The sequence below is a fragment of the Oncorhynchus clarkii genome, chromosome 9 (genome assembly GCF_045791955.1).
Source record: "Oncorhynchus clarkii lewisi isolate Uvic-CL-2024 chromosome 9, UVic_Ocla_1.0, whole genome shotgun sequence".
Classification (NCBI taxonomy): Eukaryota; Metazoa; Chordata; class Actinopteri; order Salmoniformes; family Salmonidae; genus Oncorhynchus; species Oncorhynchus clarkii.
The window spans coordinates 80,884,002-80,898,455 of NC_092155.1; the positions used below are offsets into that span (position 1 = coordinate 80,884,002).

The 14,454-nt window shown below is 51.3% G+C and overlaps 1 protein-coding gene across 2 annotated transcripts in view; it reads right to left on the minus strand.

The window, feature by feature from the left end:
• Positions 1–3,278: 3,278 nt before the first annotated feature.
• The window catches only part of LOC139416984 (mitochondrial carnitine/acylcarnitine carrier protein-like), a 43,963-nt gene continuing 32,787 nt past the window's right edge, over positions 3,279–14,454 (minus strand). For both annotated transcript variants that reach the window (XM_071166218.1, XM_071166217.1), the window contains one exon: positions 3,279–4,592. In XM_071166218.1, coding sequence (XP_071022319.1) covers positions 4,573–4,592 — 20 coding nt within the window. In that variant the 3' untranslated portion in view covers positions 3,279–4,572. The remainder of the gene's footprint in view (positions 4,593–14,454) is intronic.

Here is a 14,454-nt window from a genome sequence, read left to right on the forward strand (position 1 = left end):
TTAATACATCCACAGTGTGATTTCATCTGATTAAATATACATATCAGCATTCCAACCGAGCTCAGCATTATCCAGTTCAAATATGGAGTCATTCCACTATTGGTACTGTTTGCGTCAGTTTCAATGAAAGACTTTTATTTTGAAGGTGAACCGCAAATTCTACTGTTGTGTTCTGGCTAATCATTATTGTGGCTAGCTTCACATAGGTGGTGCAAAAGTAGTCGAGCTACGCACTGTGACATTGATCAACCAATGGTGTGGTAGATACGAGAAGTCGCCCGATTATGATTTTTCAACGCAGATACCGATACCGATTATTGGAGGACAAAAAAAAAAGCCGATGCCGATTTAATAAATAAATAAATAAAAATAATTATATATATATATATATACACACACACATTTTTGTAATAATGACAATTACAATACTGAATGAACAATGAACACTCTTAGTGTAACTTAATATCATACATAAATAAAATTAATTAAATCTCAAATAACATGAATGATGAATGTTGAAAACAAAAACTGTAATTTCTATATGCAGGAAATCCTATTTTAATAATGGACATGGTAAGAATTGACTACCAAAGTGCGAGTCATAATTCCCATGACACCTTCTAGCAAAATCTGAAAAGCGGTTCCTTCATTCATTTATTCCATAGGATATTTTTAGATTCACTTAAAATAAGGTCTGATTCATGTAGGCTTACACCACCTTGCCAATTGTATAACTGTGTAGATATCCATAAGACAAGGTAACTCTGATCAATATTGGCTAAATATAAGCAAAGATCATTTTTTTGTAGAGTGGATTTATGAAAATATTTTGACAAACGTTACCTTATCCTAGTGATTTACACAGGTACCAAAATGCCGAGGCGGTTTAAGCCTGAACCCTAACCTGCACGAAACACAGACCTTATTTGAAGTAGATCAAGACATTCTCTATGGAAGACATGAACAGAGGCGTTTTAAGCCTGCACGAAACACAGACCTTATTTGAAGTAGATCAAGACATTCTCTATGGAAGACATGAATGGTAAAATAATGAAGGAACCCCTTTCAAGTTCGGCCGCAAGTTATTACAGGAATTATAACGCGTCTGCTATTTCTCTCTAAACCATATACCTCTGACTATTACGAGCCTGCTGCTGCCTACCACCCCTCAGTCAGACTGCTCTATCAAATCATAGACTTAACTATAATAAACACACAGAAATACGAGCCTTAGGTCAAATCCGGAAACTATCACCTCGAAAACAAAATGTTTATTCCGTTCCGTATTTTATCTAACGGGTGGCATCCATGAGTCTAAATATTCCTGTTACATTGCACAACCTTCAATGTTATGTCATAATATTCTGGCAAGTTAGTTCGCAAAGAGCCAGGCAGCCCAAACTGTTGCATATACCCTGAGTCTGTGTGCAATGAACGCAAGAGGTGACACAATTTCATCTGCTATCCTGGATTTCTTTTAGCTAAATATGCAGGTTTAAAAATATATACTTGTGTATTGATTTTAAGAAAGGCATTGATGTTTATGGTTAAGTACAGATTGGAGCAACGACAGTCGTTGATTGATTGTTTTTTTATAAGATAAGTTTAATGCTAGCTAGCAACTTACCTTGGCTTACTGCATTCGCGTAACAGGCATGCTCCTCGTGGAGTGCAATCTTTCATACTGTCCCTAGGAGGGTGCGTCACTTGAGTGGGTTGAGTCACTGATGTGATCTTCCTGTCTGGGTTGGCGCCCCTCCTTGGGTTGTGCCGTGGCGGAGATCTTTGTGGGCTATACTCAGCCTTGTCTCAGGATGGTAAGTTGGTGGTTGAAGATATCCCTCTAGTGGTGTGGGGGCTGTGCTTTGGCAAAGTGGGTGGGGTTATATTCCTTCCTGTTTGGCCCTGTCCGGGGTTGTCCTCGGATGGGGCCACAGTGTCTCCTGACTCCTCCTGTCTCAGCCTCCAGTATTTATGCTGCAGTAGTTTATGTGTCGGGGGGCTAGGGTCAGTTTGTTATACCTGGAGTACTTCTCCTGTCCTATTCGGTGTCCTGTGTGAATTTAAGTGTGCTCTCTCTAATTCTCTCTTTCTCTCTTTCTTTCTCTCTCTCGGAGGACCTGAGCCCTAGGACCATGCCTCAGGACTACCTGACATGATGACTCCTTGCTGTCCACAGTCCACCTGGCCGTGCTGCTGCTCCAGTTCATGGTCATTTATGAACATTTGAACATCTTGGCCATGTTCTGTTATAATCTCCACCAGGCACAGCCAGTACACCTGCATTGCTTTCTGTTTGGGGTTTTAGGCTGGGTTTCTGTACAGCACTTTGAGATATCAGCTGACGTACGAAGGGCTGTATAAAAAATACAAAAATAAAAATGTAATCAGGTGGTTCGAGCGTCGGACTAGTTAACTGTAAGGTTGCAAGATTGGATCCCCCAAGCTGACAAGGTAAAAATCTGTTGTTCTGCCCCTAAATGAGGCACAACGTTCCTAGGCCATCATTGAAAATAAGAATGTGTTCTTAACTGACTTGCCTAATTTAAAAAAATATATATAAAAAAATCTGCAAAATCGTCGCCCCAAAATACCGATTTCCGATTGTTATGAAAACTTGAAATCGGACGTTCCGATTAATTGGCCGACCTCTAGTAGATACCTCTCCTAGACGTTTGATTGACACCCCCTCATTCTCATATGGGAGGAAGAAATACGGAACTATATTAAATGAATGAATATATAAATTGATTAAAGTTTTAATACATTTGTAATTGAACAATTATTACAGATAAAGAGAAAATGAATACATTTTAGTCAGTATTTTTTTATTTCCTTGCTAATTAATGTTTTATTTCATTGTAATTATGGCAGCTTTGGACCTCCATATTATGGTGCTGCAGCACCCCTGAAAGATGAGAATTAAGGTTTATTCTTTTCACAAAAGTAGTGCACTGGGCCTTTATTAGTCCTGTATTAGCAGACTGATGTAGCCGTCTGTCTGTGAAACAAATCGCAGCACCTCCTGCCCCAAAGATCTTCCCGCAACTATGCCTCCAGCAAAAAGACAGAATAAACTTATTGAATACTAGAACATAAAGGTAGAAATACAATCTAGAAAATAGCTGTGGCCTACTCCTAGCATACCATAAAGGTAGAAATAGAATCTAGAATACACCTCTCTATGCTCAAAACCTTAGATTAGTGTCCAATGGTAATTTAGGGCCTGAATTACCCATAAACTATGCATTAATAGACACAGCAATGGCATATTTGGCAAATGACACTTTATTCAAACAAATGTATAAAACCTGTTCTGAGATAAATCTGGATTGCTCATAAATGGATTTGATTAATTGTCAAAATTCATCAAATTATATCACATTATATCACATTTAAAATGTACATCAAAACCCCTAAATTGGTCAATAGACAAATGAAGGCATTTAAAAAAATTGTTTTAAATCTTCAACATTCAAACACGTCTTTATTGTTACTATTAACAATGAATAATGAATATAAATTATAGTGCACTATTATCAGGTGCCTTTTAGACACAACCGTAGGTTCACAGAAATATGTCAATCATCCCCTTAAATAAATATCATGATTGTCATTATTTCACTGTGCGTTTAAACTTCTCTTCAACAAGACGTGAATCACAGGACAAGACGTCAAACTGAAACAGGACAAGACGTCAAACTGAAACAGGACAAGACGTCAAACTGAAACAGGACAAGATGACAAACTGAAACAGGACAAGATGACAAACTGAAATAGGACAAGATGACAAACTGAAACAGGACAAGATGTCAAACTGAAACAGGACAAGATGTCAGACTGAAACAGGACAAGATGTCAAACTGAAACAGGACAAGATGTCAGACTGAAACAGGACAAGATGTCAGACTGAAACAGGACAAGATGTCAGACTGAAACAGGACAAGATCTCAAACTGAAACAGGACAAGATGTCAAACTGAAACAGGACAAGATGTCAAACTGAAATAGGACAAGATGTCAAACTGAAACAGGACAAGATGACAAACTGAAACAGGACAAGATGACAAACTGAAACAGGACAAGATGACAAACTGAAACAGGACAAGATGACAAACTGAAACAGGACAAGATGACAAACTGAAACAGGACAAGATGACAAACTGAAACAGGACAAGATGTCAAACTGAAACATCAGTGAATATATTTTTTAGAACCACATTAACAACAAGGAGGACAAGAATTAACATTGTTGTTGTCATGAAAAACCATGACTAGTTAAATAAAGGTTAAATACAACAACAAAAACCATCACCCTATTCCCTATATAGTGCACTACTTTCCCTATATAGTGCAAAACTGACCAGAGCCCTATTACCTACAGGCCCTAGGCAGAAGTAGTGCACTATATAGGGAATAGTGTGCCATTTGGGAAGCAAGAAACTGAGATCAAGAGAAGAGTCCAGTCTGAAGACAGCAACAGGTCAATGCAGGTTACAACCTCTTAATGACAGGTCATAGCAGGAGACTTCACCAGGTGGGAGCCAGCCAATTTAGACACTCTAACGCCAATTCATACCCTAGAAAACAGGCCTGAGGGATACAGAGAGAAGATCAGAGCAGAAAGAACCCTAGAAAGAAAATGATGGGTTATGGATGCTGATAGGTGGGTTGGTGTGGTACTGTGTGTTGATAGGTGGGTTGGTGTGGTACTGTGTGTTGATAGGTGGGTTGGTGGATGCTGATAGGTGGATTGGTGTGGCGGCAGGTAGCCTAGCGGTTAGACCATTGAGCAGGAAAAATAAGGTTTCCATGTGAAATCCATAGATTAGGGCCTAATGAAATTATTTTAATTGACCAATTTCCTTATTGACTGTAACTCAGCAAAATCTTTGAAGTTGTTGCATGTTGCGTTTGTATTTTTGTTCAGTGTAGTTCGAATTCCCGAGTCTTCAAGGTGAAAAATAGGTCGATCTGCCCTTTAGCAAGGCACTTAACCCTAATTGCGCCAGGGTCGCTGTCAATAATGGCTGTTCCCTGGCTGCGACCCCACTCTCTGACAGTGTCGCAGGGGAAGCTGGGATATGTAAAAAGCACATTTCCATTTCACGCTTGTACAGGTTATCCATTTGTAGGGCGGTTTCCTGGACACAGATTAAGGCTAATCCTAGACTAAATTTCTCAGACTACATTTCTCAGACATGGTTTCAAATAGTTTCACACTTGCCCTAGTCTAGATTTAAAACATCTGATTTCCAGAAGGAAGATTAGAGTTAATCTAGATCGAGGTGAAGACTTGGCCAGAGGCTTAACTTCAGATTAATGGATGTTGGCCCCTAGATTGAACTTGGCAATGGAGGAAAATGTATTACCTGGACTATTTCAATGATGATCAAAGAGCACCTCCAAGGCCAGAGAAAAGGGTGGTAAAAGACAGGAGCAACTAACTGAATGATTTTGAAGAACTCAATTTCTGTGACCTTTTCCGTGTGTACAAAGAAAATGCATCTATTTGTTTGCTTGAGCCAAGGCTTTCATCTGGCTATCTTCAGAGAAGGCCCATCCCTCCTTCCCAACAACTGCTGATCACCTTGAGGTTTTTGGCATCTGGAACCTTCCATCGTGAAACAGGAGATTAGTGTGGTGTAAGTGAACTGACTGTATGCAGAAATGTCCACAAAGTCTATATGTGAACTGAATGACAATTACATCAATTTCGCTGATGCTGCTGCCCAAGCCAACTACAAGGTAGAGTTATATTACTATGGGAACTTCCCTGGAGTCATTGGCTGTATAGACGGATATATAAATGGCGCCGGAGGGGATGGCTGCCGTTTTATGGGCTCTTAACCAACCGTGCTATTTTGTTGTTTTTTCGCATTGTTTGTTTGTTTTGTACATAATGTTGCTGCTACCGTCTCTTATGACCGAAAAGAGCTTCTGGACATCAGAACAGAGATTACTCACCTTGAACTGGACAACAAAAATACATTCATACGAGAAGGATGTATTCCAGACACCCGAACAGGCCCTCATCCCCGTCATTCGCAGGAGAGGGAAACGGCGGTGTCGCGGAAGGAGATCGGGTGCCTTGTGAGGATGCGGCAACGAGGGTGCCTTTTCCATCAGTACTACTGGCCAACTTACAATCGCTCAATAATAAAGTGGACAAACTACAAGCACGTATATCCCATCAACGGGACATTAAAAACTGTAATATCTTATGTTTCACCGAGTCGTGGCTGAATGACGACATGAATAACATACAGCTGGTGGGTTACACACTGTATCGGCCAGATAGAACAGCAGCCTCTGGTAAGACAAATGGTGGTGGTCTGTGTATTTGCAACAGCTGGTGCAAGGAAGGAAGTCTCGAGGTTTTGCTCGCCTGAGGTAGAGTATCTCATGATAAGCTGTAGACCACGCTATCTACCTAGAGAGTTTTAATCTATATTCTTCGTAGCTGTCTATTTACCACCACAGACCGATGCTGGCACTAAGACCACACTCAATGAGCTGTATAAGGCCATAAGCAAACAGAAAAACGCTCATCCAGAGGCGGCGCTCCTAGTGGCCGGGGACTCTAATGAAGGGAAACTTAAATCCGTTTGACCTAATTTCTACCAGCATGTTAAATGTGCAACCAGAGGGAAAAAACTCTAGACCCCTTTACTCCACACACAGACATGTGTACAAAGCTCTCCCTTGACCTCCATTTGGCAAATTTGACCATAACTCTATCCTCCTGATTCCTGCTTTCAAGCAAAAATTAAAGCAGGAAGCACCGGTGATTCAGTCAATACAAAAGTGGTCAGATGAAGCAGATGCTACACTACAGGACTGTTTTGGTAGCACAGACTGGAACATGTTCCAGGATTCTTCAGATCACAATGAGGAGTATACCACATCAGTCACTGGCTTCATCAATAAGTACATCGATGACATCGTCCACCGGGGTCCTCCACCAGTCCCCCAGCTCCTCTGGTCTAACTGGGGGTCCTCCACCAGTCCCCCAGCTCCTCTGGTCTAACTGGGGGTCCTCCACCAGTTCCCCAGATACTCTGGTCTAACTGGGGTCCTCCAACAGTTCCCCAGCTCCACTGGTCTTACTAGGGGTCCTCCACCAGTCCCCCAGCTCCTCTGGTCTTACGGGGGTCCTCCACCAGTCCCCCAGCTCATCTTTCTCTGGTCTTACTGGGGGTCCTCCACCAGTCCCCCAGCTACTCTGGTCTAACTGGGGGTCCTCCACCAGTCCCCCAGCTCATCTTTCTCTGGTCTAACTAGGGGTCTTCCACCAGTCCCAGAGCTCCTCTGGTCTTACTGGGGGTCCTCCACCAGTCCCCCATCTGCCTCTGGTCTTACTGGGGGCCCTCCACCAGTCCCCCAGCTCCTCTGGTCTTACTGGGGGTCCTCCAAAAGTCTCCCAGCTCATCTGTCTCTGGTCTTACGGGGGGTCCTCCACCAGTCCCCCAGATCCTCTGGTCTAACTGGGGGTCCTCCAACAGTTCCCCAGCTCCTCTGGTCTTACTGGGGGTCCTCCACCAGTCCCCCAGCTCCTCTGGTCTTACGGGGGTCCTCCACCAGTCCCCCAGCTCATCTTTCTCTGGTCTTACTGGGGGTCCTACACCAGTCCCCCAGCTCATCTTTCTCTGGTCTAACTGGGGGTCTTCCACCAGTCCCCCAGCTCCTCTGGTCTTACTGGGGGTCCTCCACCAGTCCCCCAGCTCATCTTTCTCTAGTCTAACTGGGGGTCCTCCAGCAGTCCCCCATCTGCATCTGGTCTTACTTGGGGTCATCCACCAGTCCCCCAGCTACTCTGGCTTTACTGGGGGTCCTCCACCAGTCCCCCAGCTCATCTTTCTCTGGTCTAACTGGGGGTCTTCCACCAGTCCCCCAGCTCCTCTGGTCTTACTGGGGGTCCTCCACCAGTCCCCCAGCTCATCTTTCTCTAGTCTAACTGGGGGTCCTCCAGCAGTCCCCCATCTGCATCTGGTCTTACTTGGGGTCATCCACCAGTCCCCCAGCTACTCTGGTTTTACTGGGGGTCCTCCACCAGTCCCCCAGCTACTCTGGTTTCACTGGGGGTCCTCCACCAGTCTCCCAGCTCATCTGTCTCTGGCCTGATTGGGAGTCCTCCACCATTTCCCCAGCTCCTCTGGTCTTACTGGGGGTCCTCCACTTGTCCCCCAGCTCCTCTAGTCTTACTGGGGGTGCTGCACTAGTCCCCCAGCTCCTCTGGTCTTACTGGGGGTCCTCCACCAGTCCCCTAGCTCATCTGTCTCTGGCCTGACTGGGGGTCCTCCACCATTTCCCCAGCTCCTCTGGTCTTACTGGGGGTCCTCCACTTGTCCCCCAGCTCCTCTAGTCTTACTGGGGGTGCTGCACTAGTTCCCCAGCTCCTCTGGTCTTACTGGGGGTCCTCCACCAGTCCCCCAGCTCCTCTGGTCCTACTGGGGGTCCTCCACCAGTCCCCCAGCTCCTCTGGTCTAACTGGGGGTCCTCCACCAGTCCCCCAGCTCCTCTGGTCTTACTGGGGGTCCTCCACCAGTCCCCAAGCTCATCTGTCTCTGGCCTGACTGGGGGTCCTCCACCAGTTCCCCATCTCCTCTGGTCTTACTGGGGGTCCTCCACCAGTCCCCCAGCTCCTCTGGTCTTACTGGGGGTCCTCCACCAGTCCCCCAGCTCCTCTGGTCTTACTGGGGGTCCTCCACCAATCCCCCAGCTCCTCTGGTCTAAGTGGGGGTCCTCCACCAGTCCCCCATCTGCTTCTGGTCTTACTGGGGGACCTCCACCAGTCCCCCATCTGCCTCTGGTCTTACTGGGGGTCCTCCACCAGTCGCCCAGCTCATCTGGTCTAACTGCGGGTCCTCCACCAGTCCCCCAGCTCATCTGGTCTAACTGCGGGTCCTCCACCAGTCCCCCAGCTCATCTGGTCTAACTGGGGGTCCTCCACCAGTCCCCCAGCTCCTGTGGTCTAACTGGGGGTCCTCCACCATTCCCCCAGCTCCCCTGGTCTTACTGGGGGTCCTCCACCAGTCCCCCAGATCCCCTGGTCTAACTGGGGGGTCTCCATCAGTCGCCCAGCTCATCTGGTCTAACTGGGGGTCCTCCACCAGTCCCCCAGCTCATCTGGTCTTACTGGGGGTCCTCCACCAGTCCCCAGATCCTCTGGTCTAACTGGGGGTCCTCCACCAGTCCCCCAGATCCTCTGGTCTAACTGGGGGTCCTCCACCAGTCCCCCAGATCCTCTGGTCTAACTGGGGGTCCTCCACCAGTCCCCCAGATCCTCTGGTCTAACTGGGGGTCCTCCACCTGTCCCACAGCTCCTCTGGTCTAATTGGGGGTCCTCCATCAGTCCCCCAGCTCCTCTGGTCTTACTGGTAGTTCTCAACCAGTCCCCCAGCTCCTCTGGTCTAACTGGGCGTCTTCCACCAGTCCCCCAGATCCTCTGGTCTAACTGGGGGTCCTCAACCAGTCCCCCAGCTCCTCTGGTCTTACTGGGGGTCCTCCACCAGTCCCCCAGCTCCTCTGGTTTAACTGGGGGTCCTCCACCAGTCCCCCAGCTCATCTTTCTCTGGTCTAACTGGGGGTCTTCCACCTGTCCCCCAGCTCATCTGTCTCTGGTCTTACTGGGTGTCCTCCACCAGTCCCCCAGATCCTCTGGTCTTACTGAGGGACCTCCACCAGTCCACCATCTCCTCTGGTCTAACTGTGGGTCCTACAACAGTTCCCCAGCTCCTCTGGTCTTACGGGGGTCCTCCACCAGTCCCCCAGCTCCTCTGGTCTTACTGGGGGTCCTCCACCAGTCCCCCAGCTCCTCTGGTCTTACTGGGGGTCCTCCACCAGTCCCCCAGCTCCTCTGGTCTTACTGGGGGTCCTCCACCAGTCCCCCAGCTCATCTGTCTCTGGCCTGATTGGGGGTCCTCCACCATTTCCCCAGCTCCTCTGGTCTTACTGGGGGTCCTCCACCAGTCCCCCAGCTCCTCTGGTCTTACTGGGGGTCCTCCACCAGTCCCCCAGCTCCTCTGGTCTTACTGGGGGTCCTCCACAAGTCCCCCAGCTCCTCTGGTCTTACTGGGGGTCCTCCACCAGTCCCCCAGCTCCTCTGGTCTTACTGGGGGTCCTCCACCAGTCCCCCAGCTCATCTGTCTCTGGCCTGATTGGGGGTCCTCCACCATTTCCCCAGCTCCTCTGGTCTTACTGGGGGTCCTCCACCAGTCCCCCAGCTCCTCTGGTCTTACTGGGGGTCCTCCACCAGTCCCCCAGCTCCTCTGGTCTTACTGGGGGTCCTCCACCAGTCCCCCAGCTCCTCTGGTCTAGGTGGGGGTCCTCCACCAGTCCCCCATCTGCTTCTGGTCTTACTGGGGGACCTCCACCAGTCCCCCATCTGCCTCTGGTCTTACTGGGGGTCCTCCACCAGTCGCCCAGCTCATCTGGTCTAACTGCGGGTCCTCCACCAGTCCCCCAGCTCATCTGGTCTAACTGGGGGTCCTCCACCAGTCCCCCAGCTCATCTGGTCTAACTGGGGGTCCTCCACCAGTCCCCCAGCTCCTCTGGTCTAACTGGGGGTCCTACACCAGTCCCCCAGCTCCTCTGGTCTTACTGGGGGTCCTCCACCAGTCCCCCAGATCCCCTGGTCTAACTGGGGGGTCTCCATCAGTCGCCAAGCTCCTCTGATCTTACTGGGGGTCCTCCACCAGTCCCCCAGCTCCTCTGGTCTAGGTGGGGGTCCTCCACCAGTCCCCCATCTGCTTCTGGTCTTACTGGGGGACCTCCACCAGTCCCCCATCTGCCTCTGGTCTTACTGGGGGTCCTCCACCAGTCCCCCAGCTCCTCTGGTCTAATTGGGGTCCTCCATCAATCCCCCAGCTCCTCTGGTATTACTGGTAGTTCTCCACCAGTCCCCCAGCTCCTCTGGTCTTACTGGGGGTCCTCCACCAGTCCCCCAGCTCCTCTGGTCTAACTGGGGGTCCTCCACCAGTCCCCCAGCTCATCTTTCTCTGGTCTTACTGGGGGTCCTCCACCAGTCCCCCAGCTCCTCTGGTCTTACTGGGGGTCCTCCACCAGTCCCCCAGCCACTCTGGTCTAACTGGGGTTCCTCCACCAGTCCCCCAGCTCCTCTGGTCTTACTGGGGGTCCTCCACCAGTCCCCCAGCCACTCTGGTCTAACTGGGGTTCCTCCACCAGTCCACCAGCTCCTCTGGTCTAAGTGGGGGTCCTCCAACAGTCCTCCATCTGCTTCTGGTCTTACTGGGGGTCCTCCACCAGTCCCCCATCTGCCTCCGGTCTTACTGGGGCTCCTCCACCAGTCCCCCAGCTCATCTGGTCTAACTGCGGGTCCTCCACCAGTCCCCCAGCTCATCTGGTCTAACTGGGGGTCCTCCACCAGTCCCCCAGCTCCTGTGGTCTAACTGGGGGTCCTCCACCATTCCCCCAGCTCCCCTGGTCTTACTGGGGGTCCTCCACCAGTCCCCCAGATCCCCTGGTCTAACTGGGGGGTCTCCATCAGTCGCCCAGCTCATCTGGTCTAACTGGGGGTCCTCCACCAGTCCCCCAGCTCATCTGGTCTTACTGGGGGTCCTCCACCAGTCCCCAGATCCTCTGGTCTAACTGGGGGTCCTCCACCAGTCCCCCAGATCCTCTGGTCTAACTGGGGGTCCTCCATCAGTCGCCAAGCTCCTCTGATCATACTGGGGGTCCTCCACCAGTCCCCCAGCTCCTCTGGTCTAACTGGGGGTCCTCCATCAGTCGCCAAGCTCCTCTGATCATACTGGGGGTCCTCCACCTGTCCCCCAGCTCCTCTGGTCTAATTGGGGGTCCTCCATCAGTCCCCCAGCTCCTCTGGTCTTACTGGTAGTTCTCAACCAGTCCCCCAGCTCCTCTGGTCTAACTGGGCGTCTTCCACCAGTCCCCCAGATCCTCTGGTCTAACTGGGGGTCCTCCACCAGTCCCCCAGCTCCTCTGGTCTTACTGGGGGTCCTCCACCAGTCCCCCAGCTCCTCTGGTTTAACTGGGGGTCCTCCACCAGTCCCCCAGCTCATCTTTCTCTGGTCTAACTGGGGGTCTTCCACCTGTCCCCCAGCTCATCTGTCTCTGGTCTTACTGGGTGTCCTCCACCAGTCCCCCAGATCCTCTGGTCTTACTGAGGGACCTCCACCAGTCCCCCATCTCCTCTGGTCTAACTGTGGGTCCTACAACAGTTCCCCAGCTCCTCTGGTCTTACGGGGGTCCTCCACCAGTCCCCCAGCTCATCTGGTCTTACTGGGGGTCCTCCACCAGTCCCCCAGCTCCTCTGGTCTTACTGGGGGTCCTCCACCAGTCCCCCAGCTCATCTGTCTCTGGCCTGATTGGGGGTCCTCCACCATTTCCACAGCTCATCTGGTCTTACTGGGGGTCCTCCATCAGTCCCCCAGCTCCTCTGGTCTTACTGGGGGTCCTCCATCAGTCCCCCAGCTCCTCTGGTCTTACTGGGGGTCCTCCACAAGTCCCCCAGCTCCTCTGGTCTTACTGGGGGTCCTCCACCAGTCCCCCAGCTCCTCTGGTCTTACTGGGGGTCCTCCACCATTTCCCCAGCTCCTCTGGTCTTACTGGGGGTCCTCCACCAGTCCCCCAGCTCCTCTGGTCTTACTGGGGGTCCTCCACCAGTCCCCCAGCTCCTCTGGTCTTACTGGGGGTCCTCCACCAGTCCCCCAGCTCCTCTGGTCTAGGTGGGGGTCCTCCACCAGTCCCCCATCTGCTTCTGGTCTTACTGGGGGACCTCCACCAGTCCCCCATCTGCCTCTGGTCTTACTGGGGGTCCTCCACCAGTCGCCCAGCTCATCTGGTCTAACTGCGGGTCCTCCACCAGTCCCCCAGCTCATCTGGTCTAACTGCGGGTCCTCCACCAGTCCCCCAGCTCATCTGGTCTTACTGGGGGACCTCCACCAGTCCCCCATCTGCCTCTGGTCTTACTGGGGGTCCTCCACCAGTCCCCCAGCTCCTCTGGTCTAATTGGGGTCCTCCATCAATCCCCCAGCTCCTCTGGTATTACTGGTAGTTCTCCACCAGTCCCCCAGCTCCTCTGGTCTTACTGGGGGTCCTCCACCAGTCCCCCAGCTCCTCTGGTCTAACTGGGGGTCCTCCACCAGTCCCCCAGCTCATCTTTCTCTGGTCTTACTGGGGGTCCTCCACCAGTCCCCCAGCTCATCCTTCTCTGGTCTAACTGGGGGTCTTCCACCTGTCCCCCAGCTCATCTGTCTCTGGTCTTACTGGGTGTCCTCCACCAGTCCCCCAGATCCTCTGATCTTACTGAGGGACCTCCACCAGTCCCCCATCTCCTCTGGTCTAACTGTGGGTCCTACAACAGTTCCCCAGCTCCTCTGGTCTTATGGGGGTCCTCCACCAGTCCCCCAGATCCCCTGGTCTAACTGTGGGGTCTCCATCAGTCGCCCAGCTCATCTGGTCTTACTGGGGGTCCTCCACCAGTCCCCCAGTTCATCTGGTCTTACTGGGGGTCCTCCACCAGTCGCCCAGATCCTCTGGTCTAACTGGGGGTCCTCCACCAGTCCCCCAGATCCTCTGGTCTAACTGGGGGTCCTCCACCAGTCCCCCAGCTACTCTGGTCTAACTGGGTTTCCTCCACCAGTCCCCCAGCTCCTCTGGTCTAACTGGGGATCCTCCACCAGTCCCCCAGCTCCTCTGGTCTAAGTGGGAGTCCTCCAACAGTCCTCCATCTGCTTCTTGTCTTACTGGGGGTCCTCCACCAGTCCCCCATCTGCCTCCGGTCTTACTGGGGCTCCTCCACCAGTCCCCCAGCTCATCTGGTCTAACTGGGGGTCCTCCACCAGTCGCCCAGCTCATCTGGTCTAACTGCGGGTCCTCCACCAGTCCCCCAGCTCATCTGGTCTAACTGCGGGTCCTCCACCAGTCCCCCAGCTCCTCTGGTCTTACTGGGGGTCCTCCACCAGTCCCCCAGCCACTCTGGTCTAACTGGGGTTCCTCCACCAGTCCCCCAGCTCATCTGGTCTTACTGGGGGACCTCCACCAGTCCCCCATCTGCCTCTGGTCTTACTGGGGGTCCTCCACCAGTCCCCCAGCTCCTCTGGTCTAATTGGGGTCCTCCATCAATCCCCCAGCTCCTCTGGTATTACTGGTAGTTCTCCACCAGTCCCCCAGCTCCTCTGGTCTTACTGGGGGTCCTCCACCAGTCCCCCAGCTCATCTTTCTCTGGTCTTACTGGGGGTCCTCCACCAGTCCCCCAGCTCATCCTTCTCTGGTCTAACTGGGGGTCTTCCACCTGTCCCCCAGCTCATCTGTCTCTGGTCTTACTGGGTGTCCTCCACCAGTCCCCCAGATCCTCTGATCTTACTGAGGGACCTCCACCAGTCCCCCATCTCCTCTGGTCTAACTGTGGGTCCTACAACAGTTCCCCAGCTCCTCTGGTCTTATGGGGGTCCTCCACCAGTCCCCCAGCTCA